This window comes from Gallinula chloropus (genome assembly GCF_964237585.1).
Source record: "Gallinula chloropus genome assembly, chromosome: 2".
NCBI classification, from domain to species: Eukaryota; Metazoa; Chordata; class Aves; order Gruiformes; family Rallidae; genus Gallinula; species Gallinula chloropus.
This window is the reverse complement of record NC_140086.1, coordinates 145,983,749-146,004,215: the sequence shown is the minus strand read 5'-3', so window position 1 is coordinate 146,004,215 and position 20,467 is coordinate 145,983,749. Positions and strand designations below refer to the sequence as shown.

The window sequence follows — 20,467 nt, the reverse complement described above, 5'->3', positions numbered from 1 at the left end:
GGTGGCAGTTTGGAGAGGGAAAGAACAAAATGGACTGAGTATGTGACTTGTAAAAATCAGCTGCTGAGTGACGGGCAAGTTCCTTGTCAAGGTCAAATGATGTGTCACTGAACTAAAGAATCAGTAAATAAGGTCCTACTCATTGTACTGTGGCAACTGCTTGGGTACAGAAGCAGCTTTGACTTGACTATAGTAATTATGTAAACTTTTTAAGGAAGCTTTGATCCAAGTTTGCATTTGACAAAAATACATGGTATACGGTGTGGAATGCCATGCAAGTGTAACTGTCTCTTTATGTATCCACATGGATTATAGGAGAGGATTTATTTTTTTAGTCTTAAATCTAGCTATATGACAGCAACTTCAGACTGCAAAGTGAGTTTCAAGGGTGGGCTGGGGATACAGGAGAGAGCTTGCTTTAAGTGTGAAACTCCAAAAGCCGTGTTCTGGATTTAAAGAATACTTGCTTTGCCATTAAATGGACAGTCACATTTTCATACATATCAAGGAGTACTGTAGAAACCACAATATCTTTGAAGCTTTTATATATGATCATAAAGTAGTTCTGAACTATTGGTCCGTTGACAGCCTTTGTATTGTGTCTTTAATTTGCATAGTTAACCAGTGCTTCTGTATTATCCTAAAGCATCTGAAGTCCTGTAAACACCTATGTTAACTTCTATACCACTTGTGTTTTTTGCTTGAGGAAGGGAATGAAAGTCACACTTGCAGTACATAGGAAACACTGGCTGCCACATAGCTCTTGGCTTGTCTATCTTCCTTCTCCCTCTTGCTGGCTGTGAAGCTTTTACCTTATATCTTCTGGATGCCAGCAGTTCTAATTAAAAAATGCAAAATACTATATATAATGTTAGTTCTAAACTTGTTTAAACTGCAAGCTGAAATTGTCTGAATTATCTGCAAAGCTTGAAAACATTTCTAACTAATTCAGCTAGGACATAAAATACATTCCACATCACAGCTATGTTCATCTAATTCCTCTGCCAAACTGGTCATTTGAGCAAATAACTAAAATGTGAGATGCTTAAGCAAATGAGGGCAAGGCATTTGATCAACAGATCATTAGAGACAAAAAGAAACTTTTTATACATAGAAGTTTTCCCATTTGACAACGCTCAGTAATTGAGTGCTGTGGCTTTATGACCTGTTAGTCTTCAGCATAACATTATTTAGTTGAAACTTTGTAATAAGAAAACTGATTGAGTAAAGGCTACAGATCTACACTTGAATTTCGATAAAGTGAGAATCATGCTGTCTGCTGCATTTTTGGCTGTGTCTAGTTCAGTAAACTTTTAATTTCAGGTATCGCGGAAGCTGCTACTTGCATATTCAGTGCTTTTCAGAGTGGTAGAAGTTCAAGTACAAATCATCAGTGATTTTTCTGTAGGCTCCAGCTCAGTAGGACAGTGTTCTTAAAGTCACTGCTAGTTTTTTAATGCCTCTTTGGAAAGCTGGGGTGCTTTAGGAAACTTGCTTCTTTTAACCATTTGTAGTTGTTTTACATATCCTTCAGCAGCAAAGTTTGTTCTCTAAAGGAGCAAAGTGACTCTTAGCAATGTTTTCTGAAAGCTAGAAATGTCACTATTCTTTTTAGGTGAAAGGTAGCTTTGTTTGAAATAATAAAACCTGAAGTTTTTCATAGTGTGGTCTTAGTACCTGTAACAGATGGTTCACCTCTTGGCACCAGGTTGCATTAAAGTGTTCTTGTTGCTTCACACTGTAGAAGGCATCTGTGTGTGAATCCATTTGAAAGGATGGCATTAACCAAGTATTCTAATGTGTCAAAATGCTGGTAGGAATGTTAATCACGAATATGAAAAAATTCCCTGGATTAAAATCATAGTTTAAAAAATCTTTAATTAAAAGGTAGTATAGAATGGCTTGTGTTGCATCATGACCTAAATACTGCAACTTTTATAATATGTACAAACAGCTTGCCATCTGTTTTTCTCCTTTAAAGAAGAGAGAATAGAAGGATTCCTTACTAACTGTTCGTTGCATCTCTTCAGTCTAACTCGGGTGGACTTAACATTTCTGCATGTTAAACTAAAATATTGAGGTGAAGAAATAAAAGGCAGGATTTAAAAACGAATGAATGCATGGAAACTGGAAAAAAGTAGGGCTCAGTTGAATCCAGAGGGAGTTTCTTGACTTTGTTCTTAATACTGTGACTGTTGCATACAACACTTTTGTTGAGTATTACTGAAAGAAATCAAAAAAACAACCCAGAAGTCCAGCTGGAAGGGACTATTAATACAAATCTTTCCTTTTGATCGCTGAGATCAACCAAGTATTTCACAAATAAATAAAACAGGGAAGAAGCGATGCTGGCACTGAGTCATCGTGCACTGCAAATCCTTCCTTACGCAGGGCACCTTTCCCACAAAGAGAAGAAATGTGGGGTTTGCAGGTTTGGTAACAGATGAAGCACCTGGCCTCCAACACCAGCTCCCAAGCCTTGTGCCAAGGAGTGCTTCAGCAGGGGGTGTGTATGTGTATTTTCCAGGTGAAGATGGTGTTGGTGCCTCCTGTCCTACCAGTGAGAAGGCACTTACTTGGTCCATGCGATTCAAGTCGTGTAAGCATTTGCTGCTCTTAGACAGTAATCTGCCCTCTGATTAGGGAGTGATACTTCAGGACAAATTGAGTACTTTACCATAGCAGGATGTGATTTCAGTGGGAAAGTGATCCTTTCCTTATATTTTTGCCCTTTGGAGGGAAGATATAGTCCTTTCTGATACCTCAAAATATGTTTGTCATCTTGGTCAGTCCTGAACTTTCTCAAGGAAAGTTGTTTATGCTTTTGTGTGAGGAGGGATAACTTCACAAATACTGTGTGCAGGAGCCCTATGTACATGCCATTTTGATGCTTTCCTCACCCTTCTGGACTGTAGGAGTTGTAGCCAGCATAGCTGGAGGGTTGGTGTTGTAGGTGGCATGTGCAGTAGGGGACACCCAACTGTGGGAAAATATTTTTCTGTCTGTAACTGGCTTGTGCTACGTGACCTCATAAGAGATGGTGAGAGCTGCATTTCAGTGTTCCTGGGGAATTGGAGGCCTTTCTGGAAATGAAGGATTGGGCAGGCTTTAGAAACTTGACTCCAACAAGTTGCAATAGTGTTGGTTTTTCTACTGAATGAATTGTTTCTCAGCATGTAATGTTAGTATAGTCAAATATGTTTCAAATTCTTTATCTGCTCCTTATTATTTAGAGTATTTTTAATGCAGATGGAGTACTTAGACTGCATGGTCAGATCTTCTTGATCACAGATTCTTCTAAATATAGCTTGTATTTTTTGTTCCTGTCCTTTTCCCCCACCCTTTTCCTGGCCTTAAGCAAACCTCATTTTCTTCTGCTTTACAGGCTCCAGATAAAAGGAAAGCATTAGAAGAGACCAAAGCCTACACAACTCAGTCTCTAGCCAGTGTTGCTTATCAGATCAATGCACTGGCCAACAATGTATTGCAGCTGCTGGACATCCAAGCATCCCAGCTACGGAGGATGGAGTCCTCCATCAACCATATCTCCCAGGTAATCTTTTTAATTTATTTTTTTTAATAGAGGACTGACAATGCTGGAGGAAGAATTATCTTGTCTCTAGTGTTACTGAGCTGGTTAGTTTATGTTGCCTTCTATGAATTATCTCAGTAATTATCTCAGAAGATGATAAAGTATTTTTAATATTTATGAAAGCCACTTTGTGATGGAACTCATGACTGAAATAAGATAATTCCTTTATCAAGAAGCACTGGGATTGTATTTGGTTTAAAGCAGGGGTTAATAATTGAGATTCCAAGATTTGAAGCTGTAGTTGAAGGAGGGTTGGAGAGAAGGATTCTGTTTCTGAAGGAAATCCAGATAGAAGTACCATGTGAGTAGTGGTATTTTATTTGGTGTTGCTACACATGTTGCAATCTTGTTTGCTTTCATATCTTTGCAGGATATAATTTCATGAGCTGTGTGGAGAAAGGGAGGGTTCATATGCTGCCACTACCCGCTTAACCCAAACTGTCCAAGCCAAGGCAGTTGGATGATTGAGCTGACCTGACTTGTAGTGTGACTGCAGTATTGCTAGAACTGATGGAGGAAACAGATAATGGGAAAGAAAAGGTCTGTCCCTGACAGTGGCAGCCTTGTGTTTCCTTCGCTGAAACTTCACACTAGCTGGCTGCTGCTGAGGGGGATGAGTTGCTGCTGTTGCCTGCCTCATACCTGATCTGGCACTGGTCTGATCAAGTGTAGCTTGGTAACTCAGCCAGAAAGCCTCTGCTGTGTTTAACCTAGAATTGGCTTCTTTCATTATCAGGCAGGTGCCTTGCTAGTGCTGAGGAAGGAATGGACAGAATCCACTCAGTTATTTCACCCTAACGTTGTTCTGAAGTGGGTTTGATTTGTTAAGGGCCCAATGTCCATTCTGTCATACGCCATCATTGAAATTCAGTTGAGTCTTTGGTGCCTACCTGAGGCAACTCATAAACAAATCTGAGGATTCAACTTAAAATGTTCTTCAGTGCAGCCAGTGGATTTAAAAGCTTTGTTGGTCAATCAGTTCCCTGTTAGTGGTACACCTAATAGCTGAAAGAGAATGCTTCTCATGGCCTCTGCTCTCTGCCTCCCTGCTAACCTCTAACCTCTGTTTACTGTTCTTTTACAGTAATTACAATTTTATAAACCTTTCTGTTAAATGGCAGCACAGTGATTAACTGAAAGCATGTCAGCAGGGAGAAGATGCCACTGTGTGTGGAAGGGCCCTCCTAGTAACAAACCTTTCAAAAAGGCTTGTTAAGTTAGTGCATGGTAAGAACTATACAATGTTAAAAACTGTATCAAGTGTTTATAAAGTACCTGCCACTGAAACAGGAAAGTAGAAAGAAATGCAATTGCTGTAGAGAAGTTTCTTGTTCTGCCAAGTATTGGGAAATTTCTTGATGCTAGGATTATGACTACCTCCGAACAAATGACTGGACAAAGGACTGAACCTACAGGCTTTCCCAAGCATTGGATGTCTTCTTATAGTGAGCACATCTTTTCTTACGTGTTTCAGAGCTGCACTTTGTGTGAAGTGATGATTGTTAAATTCTCATTGGCCCATTGATATGACTAACCATGGAAAAAGCCAAATGTTTGATACTAGCACAAAAGGTGTTAACCCTCTGTACTGTTTGCTGCTTGAATTGAAGGCACTATGCTGAAAGCTATTGAGTCACCTGATACATGAACTGTTTGCTAAAGACTGTGAACAATCAGTGCTTTGTAGAGCTTTCCACTGGTGTTTAGCAAGGTCACTTGCTTGTAGTTTCTGTCCTGGTTGGTCTTTCCTGAAACTAATCCTTGCTTATAAATGAACCTCTGCAGACTAATTTTGTAGAATTAAACTGGATACAGATAATGCGCACATACCAGCTCAGCTATTTGCTTTGAACCGTTTCTGCTCAAATGCTTCAACTGCATATCTTAAATCTGCTCTGCAGTTGCTTTGATAGACTGCTTCTAAATTCTCTGAGGTCTCCAGAGTGTCTTTCCCTGTGCTTGTGTCAGTCATGAATATTTTCATGCCACTAAAGCACGGGGATGAAGATATTCTCAAAATGGAATTCTTTTCCGTGAAAGAGGTATTGCCTAGAAACACAGATCTGAGGCACTGCCAGTCAATTACTCAGTTCTGGGATTTTGTAACATAGAGCAGATATGTTAGATAAGGTACAATTTGATGGTTTCTCTGGTTAAAAAAACCACCCCCCTTTCTTCTTTTTGTGGAAGAAAATCCTGTGGCTTTTCTGACCTGCAGGCAGTTTCTGTTCCTTTACTGTGTTTCAGTTCTCTGTGTGTTTTCTGAAAGGACTTCAGGCGAAAATGGCTGGATAGCTAATCTTGATTAGGAGCCACTCTGTTTTTCCTAGCTATGTACCTCCTTCACTGGAAAAAGTGCTGTGAAAAGTTAGATGATGGAGTGGTGTGTTCTATTCTTGTTACTGGTGTGTAATTTTACAGATGGAAAGTTTGCTTGCTATTTGCTTTATAGGGGGGAAAATTAGTTTAACTTTAGTTTCTTATTGAGAGCAAACAGGCTTCATGTGAGTAATGGCACTGTGGTGAGGGAGCACTGCTGTGAGCACACAAGGTAGTGACTGGGTCCAGGGGTGGCTTTCACACAGCAGACAGAGCAGAAACCTGCCCAGCTGCATCTGTATCTTCTGCAGTCACTGTTTTCTTTTGGCTGTAACTGTGGGTCTGAGTGACCTGCTGCATAATTGTTCACTATACCTAGTATACAGAGCTGTGCTCATATAGCTCAGCATTTTGGCCTAAACCCTTGACACTGAGCTGTGTGAAGCTGATTTGACCTTTCCAAGCTACTGTGACATGACAGAGCAGAGACTTGATCACTGTTCTGGAGAAGCTTGCAAACCCTCCTACACATAGCGATCCTACACATCCTGTTAGGCAAGGGGGGAAGAAAGGTAGCAAATCTTTATTTGGGACCAACATGAGCATCAAGGTTTCACTTAGACATTAAGGCATATATACCTCTAGACTCCTACTGCAGGCTCTCTGCAGTTCCATTGCGTATTTGTTTCACTTGCCCTGAGAATGGCCATACTCAAAAGGGAAATTTCAGACAGGAGTTGAGCTAGTTTTGATCTAAGATGTGAAAGCAGAGCCAGCCTGAGTGCTGCACTGTTATGGTGTGCCATCTCAACTTTCACTGTGGGATACTGGTGTAAAAAAGGGCAGTGGATGAAGGACCTGAGCTCCATGTGGTTCCTTACAATCACAGTGGCTTACTTGTCCACCCACTAATGCTAGGTAGTAACAAAGCAGCAGTTCTGCTGTGGTATAGATTGCCATCAGTTGCAGTCACCCAAAAGTTGTTTTCCTTGAAGAAGACTGAATAGCAATAGCCAGATACTTTGCTTTCTTCACAGCATGTAATGTGTAAGGTGTCTTGAATGGGTAGTATTTTCTTTTGTAGCAATTTTAAGGAAGATTAGTGAATGCATGGGTTGCACAGTGAAAGGGGAAAGGATGAGCTGAGGATCCGCCTGCAATTGGAGATGCCAGGAAAGACCTTGAATATTGAGGTGGGGAAGGAATGGAGACGTTGACATTCAGCATGTGATGTTATCTTAAGGTGTGCTGCAACTAAATAAACCCAGGATTTTTTTGAGTATCCTGATGATGAGTTAAGCAAGACGCTGTATATTTGTGCTCTGAATGCAGTTTGTGCTTCACTGTGTATGAAACGAAATTCTGGCTTGCTCTTTAAACTCATTATTGGTGTTAACCTTGCATGGGTGCCCGAGATGATGAGTTAATTCTTTAAAAAGTAAAAGTAAATTCTCTTATTTACTTCCATTCTGAAAATCTGTGTCTCTTAGTAGAGGAGTTAAAATTTCAACTCTTCATAGCTTGAATATTTGACAAGGGAAAATTGCTCCCCCAGAAATTTGGGCCTGTGTTCTTTTGCTCTTTTGACTTGCTGCTCTTGGTTCTCCTGTCTTCCCCTCTTCCTGCTTTTGGAAACAAGAGCTGACTTAAACATGCACTTTAAGATAATTTTTTTTGCTGTTTTACTTCCACGAACTTCAAGAGAATGAAGATGGGCCAGAGCCAAATTTATCAGAGGAGAGAGGTTGAGAAGGGACATCCTTGTTTACTGTGTCAAAACTGAAAAATGTGACTGATCAGTGCTCACATTTATGTCAGAGCAGCTGCAGTACTGGGTGTAGCAGCTATTCTTTTTTTTTTTTTCCCTGGACATAAACAGTTTTTAAATAGCTCAGTATTTAAAACCATGCCTCTCAAAGCATGAAGGAAGCAATAGACTCCTTTTTAAGAAATGTTGATTTGCACCAAGAAACACTGCAGCCCTTGAACATTGTGCTAAATTTTCTTGTGCATTAGAAGCTCTTCTCTGATGTGGAATAGGGACTATTGCAAAACAGTATGTTCTGAAAGCATAACTCTCGGGGGGGAAAAAGTGCATCTTTTGTCACCATTAAAAGTTAGAAGCTTTTAGAACTAAAAAACCCCACCCCTAAATTAATTTAGGAGAATCTTGTCTGTCACCATTTACGTTGAATTCACTGTGTAATTCAAATACTGCATATAAGCAGAAAGCCAGATGCCTTCTGTTTCTATGGCATAGTTGTCTTGCTGAAGTCAGGGGTAATAATGAAATACACAGTTGTTGTCTTTTCTTGTAGGACTTCTGAAACTTCAGATGTAGCCTGTGCTGAATCATACATATGCCCCACCCCCCTCACCTCCAAAGATCTTTCTCATTGAGTGAGATCCAAAGTCTTTCTCATTGAATGAGCAACCAATCAGGACAGATGTAAGTTAGGTTTCAGAGAAGCTGCTGAAGATGTTCTGGGGCTTGTAGGGGTGAGCTTTTAAGTACTAGCAAGTTGAGAACAGCGTAACTGGTGTTTGATGACAGGAAAGAAGAGTGTAAGGTGCTCAGCAGGTCACTGATGTTTGAGGAGGCATAAGGCAGTGCATGTGCACTGGGGACTCTTCAAGCTTGACTCTCTGGAAAAGAGAACTTTGAGACTCGATGTGTGTCCTTTGGATTAATGTGATGCTGCGTTCCTGGATTGTGGTACATGATCACAGCACAGTTCAAATTCATGTTTGAAAGCCAAGAAGCAGAAAGAGGGTAAAAAATGTGACAGATATCTGCTGATGAATGTGGGTGGTCATGTCTAGGAACAATTATGTGAAGTACTTTAGTACACTTACAGATGCAAGCAAAAAGACCTCCCCAGATCATTTTTGTGATGACTATGCTTCCAAAGCATGTGTGTTCAGGTGCTTTTACCCTGAAGTTGCCTCTTTAAAAAGAACATGCTTAAAATTGATCTTGTTCTCTGACATGAGGGACACATGGACTGGACAAAAGGGCTGTTAACTGGAAAGAAAATTAGCCAGAACTAGCAAATGGTTAATGACTGCTAAGAAGCAGTATTGCTATTGGAGGGCACACTGTTCAGAATATCTTTGGAGACCATCCAGGACAAACATGTGCTCAGCAAATCTGCGGATAACTCTAAATTAGCAAAGGTGATTCGTATGCTGAATGGCTGAGCTTCAGTGCAGAGAAACCTTGAGAAGCTTGAGGGTTGAGCCAGAAAAACCCTTGGGAAGAAATCATGCAAGGACCTACACCTGAGGTAGAATAACCCCATGCATTTGTATGTGCTGGGAGATGACTTTGAGTAGCCATCCTGCTGAAAAGGAGCTGGTGTGCTGGTGGATGCTGTGCTGAGCATGAGCCAGCAACAGGAGGCCATCTGAGTAAGGGAAACAGTGTGACAGGGCTGCAGTGTGAAGTGTGGCTGGCAGATGAAAGGAAGTGATCATCAGCTGCTCTGCAGTGATGAGGCTTCACCTGGAGCACTGGGTCCATGTTTTTTGTCACCCCTATTTAGAAAAACTGGACAGTCCAGCAGAGAGATGCTGAGATGATGAGGGACATGGAACATGCACCTTACCAGAAGCTGAAGGAGTTGTACTTACCTAGCTTGAAAAAGTCTGAGCAAAGCTGTGATGTAATGGTAGCCTACAAATACTTCTGTCTGGCTCTGTCATCTTTTCAGTTAGTCTTTCTCTTGGTACTGACAGTGTAACTTTGAACACAAGTTTAAACTCAGCAGGTTAGCATATGGAGTTGGGAAAATCTTTTTTATTTTGGAGGCTGGTTCAGCACTGGGACAGGTTACCCTCTGGTGTCACTCTTCAGTGCTACACAGCAGTAGCTGACTTTGTATCTTTACAAGACTCATCATAAGCTAAAGAGACTAAATGGTGAGGAGGGAAACAAATACTAAGTCAGTAGAGAAACTGCCACTCCATGTCTACATAACCTTGTAAACTTCACTTCCATGCAGACTTTCCCCAGTAGTGTGTGAGGACACGAAATATTTCTGAGGGAACCAGAGTATTATCTAATGTTGTATGCATTAGAAAGATAATGTCTTGTCTCTGGTCCTTTGAACTGCCCTTGCCAGCAGACACAAATATTCTAAATATGTTGAAGGAACTTGAACCTTTTGTTTGGATTACCCTTGCCTTGGGTGATGTGCCCTCTCCTATTAAAGTGCTGACAGTCACACCCTGTTCTTCCTGTACTCTCCCAAGGAAGAGGCCAAGGCTCAGAAGTTGTACTGTGCTCGCTATGGTTATCTATCTGCTTGTGAAAGTTGTGGTTAACTTTGTGCATATCAGTTTCTACCTGATATCTATAAATTGCTCAGAATGTAGTATAACTTGTAGGGGTTGCCTTGTCTGCTCTGCTGAGAAATTCCCTTTGTGACTACAAATGAATACACATGGATCTGTCTGTAATTCTTCTACAGTTCAGCTGATGCAGTAAAAAATACCCCAATACGTGAAAAAAACCCCTTCCCCCTGATACTTAGTTATGTACCCCATGAGAGAGCAGCAGCAACTTGTCAGCCTTTCTGCAATGGGGAAGGACAGGTGCTTTCATGGAGAGAAAAAAAACAAGCCACAAACTTTGCTTTCTTGTCATTCTTTATTTCCACCTTTATTTGTGTGAATGTAGGGTTTGAACGTGGTTTTAGGGAGTGGGGCAAGTTGCTAACTTTAATAATCGTTGACTCCACTGACTTCCTTCATATGCTGATTCCCATTCCGGAGTCCAGAATGGCAGTCTGAACGCATAGTTTTCAATGCCTTTTAAGACTATTAAAACTTCCTTTCTACTGAATGGGTATTTGCTGAAGGCTCTAGATACCTCATTAAATGAGAGGCCTGATGCAGCCTCTTTTTTTTTTTTTTTTTTTAATTCTGAAATCGAAGCAAAAAGCCTGTGGACTGTGAACATTACTCTGAAATGCCTTCCTGATAGTTTGGTGCAGCAAAGGAGTCAAGGGTGTTTGTGCAGTGGTTTTTAATGAAAATCTCTCATATCTGGAAGATATACCACATAAAATGCATCACTAACCTGCTGTAAAGTCACATATTGGACTTTGCAAGGAGTCTTTTTTTTTCTTCAGATGCAGCTGGTCAGATCGTTTGAAATTAATTTCCCTTTTATTTCAAGTCTCAGTAAGCCATCAGACTTCACATGTGAACAGCTCCTGTTTTGTGTCAAATGAGGATTTTCTTATCTATGTCTGTCAGTGTTTTAGTAGTATAAGGGCAAAGCAAAAAGGAAATGAAGCACGTGAGGTGATGGTTAGAAGAACATTGTGTCCAATATAGCAGTTGGTAATGAGATCCTAAAGTCAGTCACCAGACCTGTATCATCTAGTGCAGCTATTTGGGATGTTGGTTTTCATGGTAGCTGGGTAGGATTATGCTTGAGCTGACTGTATTTAAGGAAAAGGAGGGAGAAAGCAAATATAAGCAGCTTATTTCTGGAGCAGATGAGTCTTGGTCGTACTGCATGGTTGAAGTTGCCCCTCTTCATAATGGGCCCCTCAAGCACATGAACATGTGTTGCTGTGTGCTTGTGTGACTTCTTGTGCTGTTTGAAAAGGAGATGCTTAGTGCTTTCTGCTGTCTTGTTGGGGTTTTCTTTTGGGGGGGCGAAGCATGAAAATGCTTAGTTATTGTTGATCTGCAGATGAAAAACACCCAAGTAATGGTTCATGTGAGGGTTTTATAAGCTAGTGGTAACATTCTTTCACATGAGTGTTTTTTAAGCTAGCAGTAACATTCAGCCACTCTTACACTGCTTGTTTGATTTTGTTCTCTTTACTAGCAGCCTTCTGGGAGCCACTGGTATCTGTTATGCATGTCTTGTAAACGCCCCCATACAGGTGTTTTCTATATATATGTGTGTGTATATGCAAAGAACAAACTTCTATTAGTTTGAATGGTATTTGAATGACTTACTAGCTGCTCCTCTAAAGCTGGGACAATTTCTGTTGTTTATCATAACTTTGAAAAATTGTGTATAAAGTGTAGGAATCTATCCAATTCTGTTAATCTTATCAAATATTTTTGTCATGTGGCTGCTGTGACCTGGTGTGTACCCTCCCCAGCATCATCTGGGACAGTATGACCTCTGCATTGCATTGTGTGTGTGAAATTGTATCAATTGATATAACTTATAGCTAAACACCTAAGTAGAAATAGGTTACCATGAATATTATTTTCAGAACTACTTATTTCACTGGAGAGGATTGTTGAGTCTTAACTGACCTTGCTGTGCTAGTGCTATCACAGAAAGGGCATTGTGGTGGTAGTGGAAATAAAATTGTAGGTTTATTTGGTTAAAAGCTGTACTGTATATAGAGTTGGGGGTTTGATTTTTTTTTTTTTTTTAAAAATGTTGGTATGTGTTTTGGACTGGCACAGTTCAAGTGACAACTATCGAAGGCTGTGACTTCAGTCATTATTTGGAATGCTGGCTGTGCATGTAGAAGTAACCACCATAAAAGTATCTCTGCATCTCAATTAAAAAAAAAATTACTAAAGGTGGTGTTTTCCTTTCCTTTCTAATGTTCGTTCCTGGTTCCAGCAAATAGTTATTAAATAACTTTGCCTAATATTATTATTATGGATATGAAAATGCATGTATATGGTCATAGGACCACAGATCTTATATTTTGTTTACTTCCTCTTCTAGAATATGCTAAATAGCTATGACTTTTTCCTTAAAGTACCCCTGTATAAATGCTAATGTACAGGGTTTTTGTAACTTCACTGGTTTATGTCTAAAAGCACTTACTTCTTCCCCTCATGTGTTGTCTTGGGATGGTTATTGACAATGGATCCATCAGTACAATTCAGTGTGGTGTCACATAGGGATTGAAGCATAACTTGGTGTTTCTGTAACCAGCTTCTCTTGCAAGGGAAGAAACAATGTCTTGTCAACCTGTTCTTGTCATCCTACCTCAAATTCCTGTATGTGAAAAAAAAACAGGAGAAGGAAGGGTGTGATTAAAAGCTATCAGACCTCTATACAAAGTGAGGACAAGTAGGATGGGGGACCTTTAGAGGTAAGAGAGGTCATGATGGAAATAACAAAACTTATCACTGCTTCAGGAAAGGTCAGTTGGACCATCTTTTGAAAATACAAGTACAGGGAAATACTGAATAATGACTGAAGGGCTTGTTTCTACTTTCTCGTTGAATTCTGTGGCTTATGGAAATGGTTTTGCTTCTTTTTAAGTTGTGTTTTTGAACTGTGTTCAAAACTAGGCTGTATAAGGTTGCAGGATAAGCCTTCAAACCACAAATCAACCTTTATCTGACTAGAAAGGGGATAAACGTTGTCTTTGGGAAGCTGATCCTTCTTTGTCCATTTATAGGATTTTCTTACATGTGTTGTTAAGTATTGGGCAAGATGCACTGATGGCCAGATGTAGAACGGGACTACAAGAGCTAAGTTGTACTGTGGATAAGGTCTGTCTCCTAAGCTGGGTTGGAAACGGTGTTTCTGAAGGTTTTGAGCAGTGTACGTATTTGTGCTCTCCAATGCCTGATAGGTGGTGTGTGGTAAGTTAATAACAAGCCAGATCATGTGGACTATCAAGTTGTTTGTTGGTTCCCCCCAGAGGAAATTCAAGTGATGGTGAAAAATTTTATTCCTGCTCTGGCAGTGGGGTGTCGGATTAGATGATCTCCAGAGGTCCCTTCCAACCCCAGTCATTCTGTGATTCTGTGATACTATTTAAACCTAGATGTTAAAAAAAAAAAACAAACCACCAAACAAGAAACACACCAAAAAACAAACCACCCGAAAACCAAACGAAAACCTTTACTTTGAAATTACTCAGTTCATCTGCGTGTGTGTCTTGGCAGGTGTAACACCGCATTGGAGTGGATGAATGGTAGAAGTGCTATTTCATTCCAGTGCTTCAACTAGGGACACTTTTTGCATGCTGTGTTGGTGAGCAAGATGCTGAAGTAACTGAGGACAATCTCCATTTGGGAGGTTGCACCTCCCAAATGTACTACCTTAAGTAATTATGGATCATCAAAGAGATAAGTCCAGTCAAACAACCTGAAACAAAATAGACTTTCTCAACAGCCTAGTGTCTTAGCCATGCTACTGTGATTTGGATTTCGTTTTCTCAAACACACAAAACCTCATGTTGAGACAGCTCTGTGACTGGCTTATGAGCCTGTAAGCCAATGGGGGCTAGGCCATCCTTTATTTTAGTTATGCCTCTCTGCACACTGAGGATCATCTGCTTGCCACTTAAGTGTCACCATTCTAGCCTTCACCTAAGTTGGTGTATAATTAAGTATATCTGCTTCTGTGCTACACAAATGGTGTTCATCCATGTGTCTCTCAGTGCCTTATTTTGGCAGTAGCATGACAGCTGACCACAGAAGTGCTTGTCCTTCATATATTGTAGTTTTGAAGCATTCCTGATGTGGTGGTAGTGTTTGATCTGGCGTCTGGACACTGAAACTGAAAGACACAATTTATGGGGGTGTCTGTAGTAGTTCGGTTAATGTGTTTTACACCTTTCTTAATACAGGCTGTGGCACATTAACAAATAATGGGACTTCAGGAAGTGGGGGATGGTTTCTGTTAGCTCTCACTGAGAGAAAGTCAAGTTAAATCACTTGGGATTTTGCTGTTTTAACCATTTGTCCTGTAGTGCAGCATGCCTCTTGGCTGGTGGAGAGAGTATCAGGCTTCAGTCTCAGTTAGCTTGCTGCTTCTGATGGGATCACAACTCCAAATCACTTGCATCTTATTGTCAACTCAACATCTTGATGACACTATTTCCCTGGGCTGCACTAAATAAGTAGTCAACACAGAAACTTTTTGGAGATGCTCTCTACGAGAGCTGGCTGAATTACCTGGAGTTAAATGTATGCAATATACTTATTCTTCTGGAAATGAATTGAAAAAACTTTTAAAGGACAGTTTTCCATGTGAAACGTCTGCCTGAAATAAGATTGAGCGAATGCTGCTGACTGGTCATTGGATAATGACAGGTCACCTAGTTTGATAATGTTTAAAAGCATCATCTGATCACTAGAGACAGAATAAATATGATGTGCTGTGAATTTTCCCAAATGCATTTTTAGAAATCAGAGGTTCTGCAAACAATTATGTGACTTAAGCATCCTGGAAAAACAGCCTGTGAGCAGTCCGCAGATCTGACTTCAATACTTTTCCTGTATACTCTTCCCTTCCTGCCTATTTGCCTAGATTTCTTCATCATGATAGTTTTTAAAACAAATGCGTAGTTGTTGTTTACATTAGCCATATACTGCTGGGAGTAAAGACTGACTGTTGCTGGCTGGATATATACAGTCTAAATCCAAAAAGTACATTGACCTCACTTAGGAAAAACTGGGCATTACCAGAGCAGTGGGGAGGAGGCGGGCCACAGAGGCTTGCACAGCTGTCTGTCTGTAGTCCATTAAATTGTGTCCTGATGCACCTACCACCTCTTAAGGAAATATCTCACTCTTTGCCAACACTTCCCTCCCTGACTGAAGTAACTGTAGCAGTGTATTGATCCATCATTAACTGTTCTGAGTGTGTTTAGCTGTCCAGTATTGCACAGATCATGTGTGAGTCCATGGTGCTTGTTATTGTGGAGCTGTAAGTCCTTCACTTGAAATGCTCTGGTGTAGTTCAGAGGCTTGTAACCCACCATGATGTTTGGAGCCCCTTACTATGGCACCAGTGTAGTGTACCTTCCTCAGCTTTAACACTTCACTGGTCAGTGTTTATGTAGTGTATGTTTAACTTTGCCTAAGGTGACATTAGGAGATGCTAAGTCTCTTTCCCTGCCATTCTATTATGCCAGATGCTGTTTTGGTCTCTGCCTCTCCCCACCCCAAATTGTGAGATCAATTATCTTGAAGATGGGATCTTGAATACTACAGGCTTCTGGCTGCTTTTTCCTACAGGCTTCTCTCCGAGTGTCATCCCCAGTGGCTGATGCTCCTCTTTCTCCCCAAGCGTTTGCAATCAAGTTTAATCATTGTGCTAATAACCACACAGTGGAAATGTCTAATTTCTGAACACATAATCACTCTGACTAATGAATTTACTGTAACGGCAGTGGGATAATGCATTCAGCAGCAGGGAGTACCGATGTCCTCCTCTCTGTGCCTGTGTGCGAGATGCCTCTTCACGACTGGTGCTGCCTTTCAATCTGCTGTCAGGCTGCAGCATTTCTGTTCAGGTGCACTTGCATAGGCCAGACCTGACAACTTGCTGCTGCTTGTTAACATGTGGAGAGGTGGCCCTGGAAGAGGGGTTGACTGCCAAGGGTAGGGTTTCTTCTTGGGCCAGGGTCCTTCCCCAGAGTGTCCAGCTTTAGCCTGGGAAAGTTTTGGCTGGGTGAAGGCTGTGACTCAGTATAGATTAAGTGCCACTGTAATGTTGAGGCCATGTGGGTGTTCCCAGCAGATAGAATTGCAGTATTTCATACTGGTTGTGGCCAAAAGTAGGAAGCTAAGGGAAATTCATTTGCAGAAACAATGTGCAACTTCCTTTTTTAGTTGTGTGTGGAAATTAAAATGGCAATGAAGTAGTGCAGACTTAGCAATTGTATCACTGTCCTGTCCCTTCCTCCCCACTCTATTACTGGTAAATGTCATCGTACATGCTTGTGATTTGGTTGTCTGTCTTCTGCTTTTACTTAATATATCCCAAATTACAAGAAATCTGTATGACTCAGTCCAAAATAGTAACACAGGAAACATGTGAGGGAACTGCTGTTAACTCTCCTTTTTTACTGGAATATCTTAATAGGCTTCCATGGGCAATGTTGTAGAGACTGGGATTTCAGAAGAAGGTTGAGCTGAGTGAAGTTCATGGTGCTTCTAAGCTTGCCCTCTGTTGATGTACCATCAGGAGGGATAGCTGATTAGTGAAGAGGGTTTGAGAAAGGGGAGACTGGATCAGAGCTGAACTGTCGTCTTCTGTATTTGTCTTCAACAAGAAAAATGATGGGCTTGTCAGACACTGATTGTTTTGATATTGAAGTGACATGGAAGAGCTAATATGCTTTATGGTGGTAGTATGGGTCGTAAGTTAACTGCTGAGTGGAATAAGTATAATAAACTTTTAAGTGGCATCTCTAGTGGCTAAGGGTTGTTTCTGCCATCTTATTTTACTGGTAAGACTCCCCAACAGTGGGCACAAGAGAGGAAATAAGTGGCCATTGCTGGTTATCCTCCCATTGGTTGCAACACTATGAGGTGCTACTCTAAGTTGTTTGCCATAGAGACTTGCTTGCTTTGTACAAAATTCAGAATTTTAGTAGTTATCTTCTGGAGAAAATGTAATTTTCAATCTTTTAACCTGTAGGAAACATAAGAGAAAAATAAATTTCATGTGTGGTAAGCTGTGTTTGTGGCACTAAGCCAGGAAGCTTTTTGTGGTGTAGATAACATGGTCTTTAGTCATCTGATGGCTGCTTAATTAATACTCATGAGTTACACCTGATGTAGTGCTAACCCAGCTGAAAACCAGCACTGGTTTATATCGCTGCCATCAAATGAGATAAGATCAAAGCGCTACAATGTTGTTCCTTGGTAACCAAAACTATGTTGCAGGTGGCTAAAAGATACTCATCATATCCACCTATAATGTTCCTGGTTTATATGTAAGGCAAACAATCAGTCCCAGAACTGTCAGTTACACACCTCATAGGCCCTGAATTCACGTTGAGAAGGGGGGTACTTGTGAGAAGAACTTTTGTGTATGTGTGGATTTTGCTTTTTGTTTATTTTGTGTTCAAGGTTTTGTTTTGGGTTGTTTGGGGATTTTTTTTAAGGAAACTATATGCCTTAAAATTAATTAAAAAACCCTTAAGCACATATGACAAATCAGAATAGGTTTTATGTGGGAGTTTTGGTATTTTTGGTATTCTTTCGCATAATGATTATTTTGAGATATGCAATAAATCCACTGTCCCAACCATGTAACATAACCGTTATCACTGGAGAAAATTTTACTTTTGCTATTAAAGGTGATAAAATAAAGCACTAAAGAGGTGATAATTTAAAGCTTTTTGTGGGTCATTGTCATCCTTGCCCCATTTAGTTGTAACTAAAGGGTTTTTTTTGTTCAGGCATGAGGATTCTAGCTTGTCATTATTCCAGCTTTATCAATTCCTCACCTCAGTCAAACTTTGAGAAAGTTCAAGCTTGTTCTGGTGAGTTTATTTTTTTTATAGGCTTTTTTTAGATGGTTTCCTTTTCAGCCACCTGCAGTGCTCTTTGCAACTGCACATGTTCATCTCCTATGAAGTTGCTTTTTTTGGCTCACAAAATGCTTTTCGTTTGACATGCAATTTTGTTCTACTCCCGTGATGGCTCTTTAGTGAGTCCAAACTACTGAAGAAGCCTTTTAATTTTTCCGTTCTGTCCTTGTGCTTTCTTTCAGTCAATAATATATTTAGATTTGTATGTTGTGTTTAATTCTAGACAAGTGCATTCCTTCTAGCAAGGAAAAGAGGGACTTGTTCAGTCTCTTTAAAATGCTGAAAGTCATTTGAGAGCTTGCATAAGAATTTAATTTTTTGTTAATGAGCCTACTCACAAATGTGTATCTTGAGAAACACACAGGAAAAAATTGAAATTATTAAAATCTAATTTCAGGTACTGAAATACTCTCACACATACAGTTGAGATTTTGACTTTGTATAATCAAAAGCATTTATCAGCTTTTTGTGCTTTTTAAGACTGAATACAAATGTAATGTGTTATGACTGCACATCCCAACTGTTGTTCTGTCAAAATCAATCAGTAGGATTGTACACTTGAAACACTTCTCTCTTCTATTTTAAAGGCTGTTTTAAATCAGCAGATTGTTGCACTTCTGGCTTGTGTTTAAACATAATTAATAAGTCTTTGGTTCCATTTTGGTAGTTTTTCCTCTGGAAACTTGTATTAGCAATGCAACTGGTGTTTGTTAATCACTGAAATGTCTGTTTGACTTGCCACACACAAGAGGAGAGAGGATGTACCTTGGTGTAGTTATCAGAATCCTGTCTTGGGGAAGGGGGCAGGGAGATGACTGAGTGAAAGAACTGTCCCTCAAAAAGGGGTTTGTTGTGCAGCATGAAACTGAATTGGATGGTTAGCAATTGTTCATTTGCCACACTGTGGTTTCTGTCTGATGCAGAGCTGGGTTAGTACTTCCTGTCATAGTGCAGTTGTGGAGTGGTGGTCAGCCACATCTGAATCTCCAGAAAATATGGCAAACTGTGTGCTAAAGTGATCAGGGATTTTATGTTAGTACAGGGAGTAGCACCATGGAAACTACACTCTCTCCTCCCCTCTCGATGCTGAAAAGCCGCAGACTTTAGGAGGCAGGTAGAAGATAATTGCAAAATCATCTCCCCGTGTCCCCTTCTCTGTCATCCCACAGAGTTCTGCATTAGCGATGTGCGGTTTTTTCCTGTCTGTTTCTTAGATGCATGAAGGGGGAACTGAACAGTTGAATTTGAAAGACCAAAAGAAGTGTTACCTAGAATGCAAAAAGTCATGTTGTGCTCCCCATGGATGTGTACTGGGGTCATTGGAGTGCTCGCTTGGTAAAAAATTTTGAGTAACATTCACAACACTTCTTACTGAAGTGTATGTACATCTGGTTTGCTCAGACAGTTACATCTGGCAGTATGGTTTGCCAACACACAGAAAGTGTGGTACATAACTCTCCTGCATTTTTCACTGGCAATTGCAAACATGGGTGGAAGATGTTTTACAGAGAAATCTCTGGTATCTTTGTTGCTGTGTTTCCGTGTACTCAGAGCAGACAGCTATGGAAGCATCGCCTATACCTGTGCCCACCTACACTCTGTCTCTGTCTTTCTGAAAGCTGCTGCAGGTGGACAGCTCCAAGAAGCTGGCCCAAGGAGCGAAGTGACTTACTTGGTGTAGTACAGGAAGTCTGGCAGAGCCAGGAATAGAGCTTCAATCTGCTGTTTTCCAGGCTCTTGCTCCTAGACACACACCCATCCTACCTCTTCCCTTCACTCGACTGACGTCCCGGCAGACAGCCTTCTCCTGCATGCAGGGCCAGCTGCTTCTGCAGCAGTGTCTGACCTCCATGCTCCAGATGTTTGAAGTTCCATTTCCTCCACACTTACATGAACTTTAGCAAAGTGCTTCTGGCATTTCACCAATGCAACAGGGAGGAGGGAGGGCTGTTGTCTTAACTGTTTTCTTCCCATAATTAGGGCCCCCATAGAGCTGCTAAAATTCTCTTCCTCTCTAAGATTTAAACACCATTTGCCTTCAGTTGCCATCTGCCAGTCTTCCTTCCCACATTGCTCTCCCTGTTCCCAAAGATACTCCTGCAGACCTCCTCTCCTTATGCTCTGTGTTGACATCATCCTTTGAGTTGGAGAAGGTAGGGTGCAGAGAACAGGGGCACAATGAGATGCCCTCATACTTTTCTATAGATGCTTCTCCTTTATAGAGCCTGATTCTGTGAGGTGGCATTTCACCGGCAAGACTTAATGATTTTCTTCAGCT

At 40.7% G+C, this 20,467-nt stretch overlaps 1 protein-coding gene across 1 annotated transcript in view; it reads left to right on the top strand.

The window, feature by feature from the left end:
• Nucleotides 1-20,467, top strand: part of ABI1 (abl interactor 1) — an 80,679-nt gene that overhangs the window by 21,468 nt on the left and 38,744 nt on the right. The window contains exon 2 of the mRNA XM_084260689.1: nucleotides 3,386-3,553. Within this exon, the coding sequence (XP_084116815.1) occupies nucleotides 3,386-3,553 (168 nt within the window). The remainder of the gene's footprint in view (nucleotides 1-3,385; nucleotides 3,554-20,467) is intronic.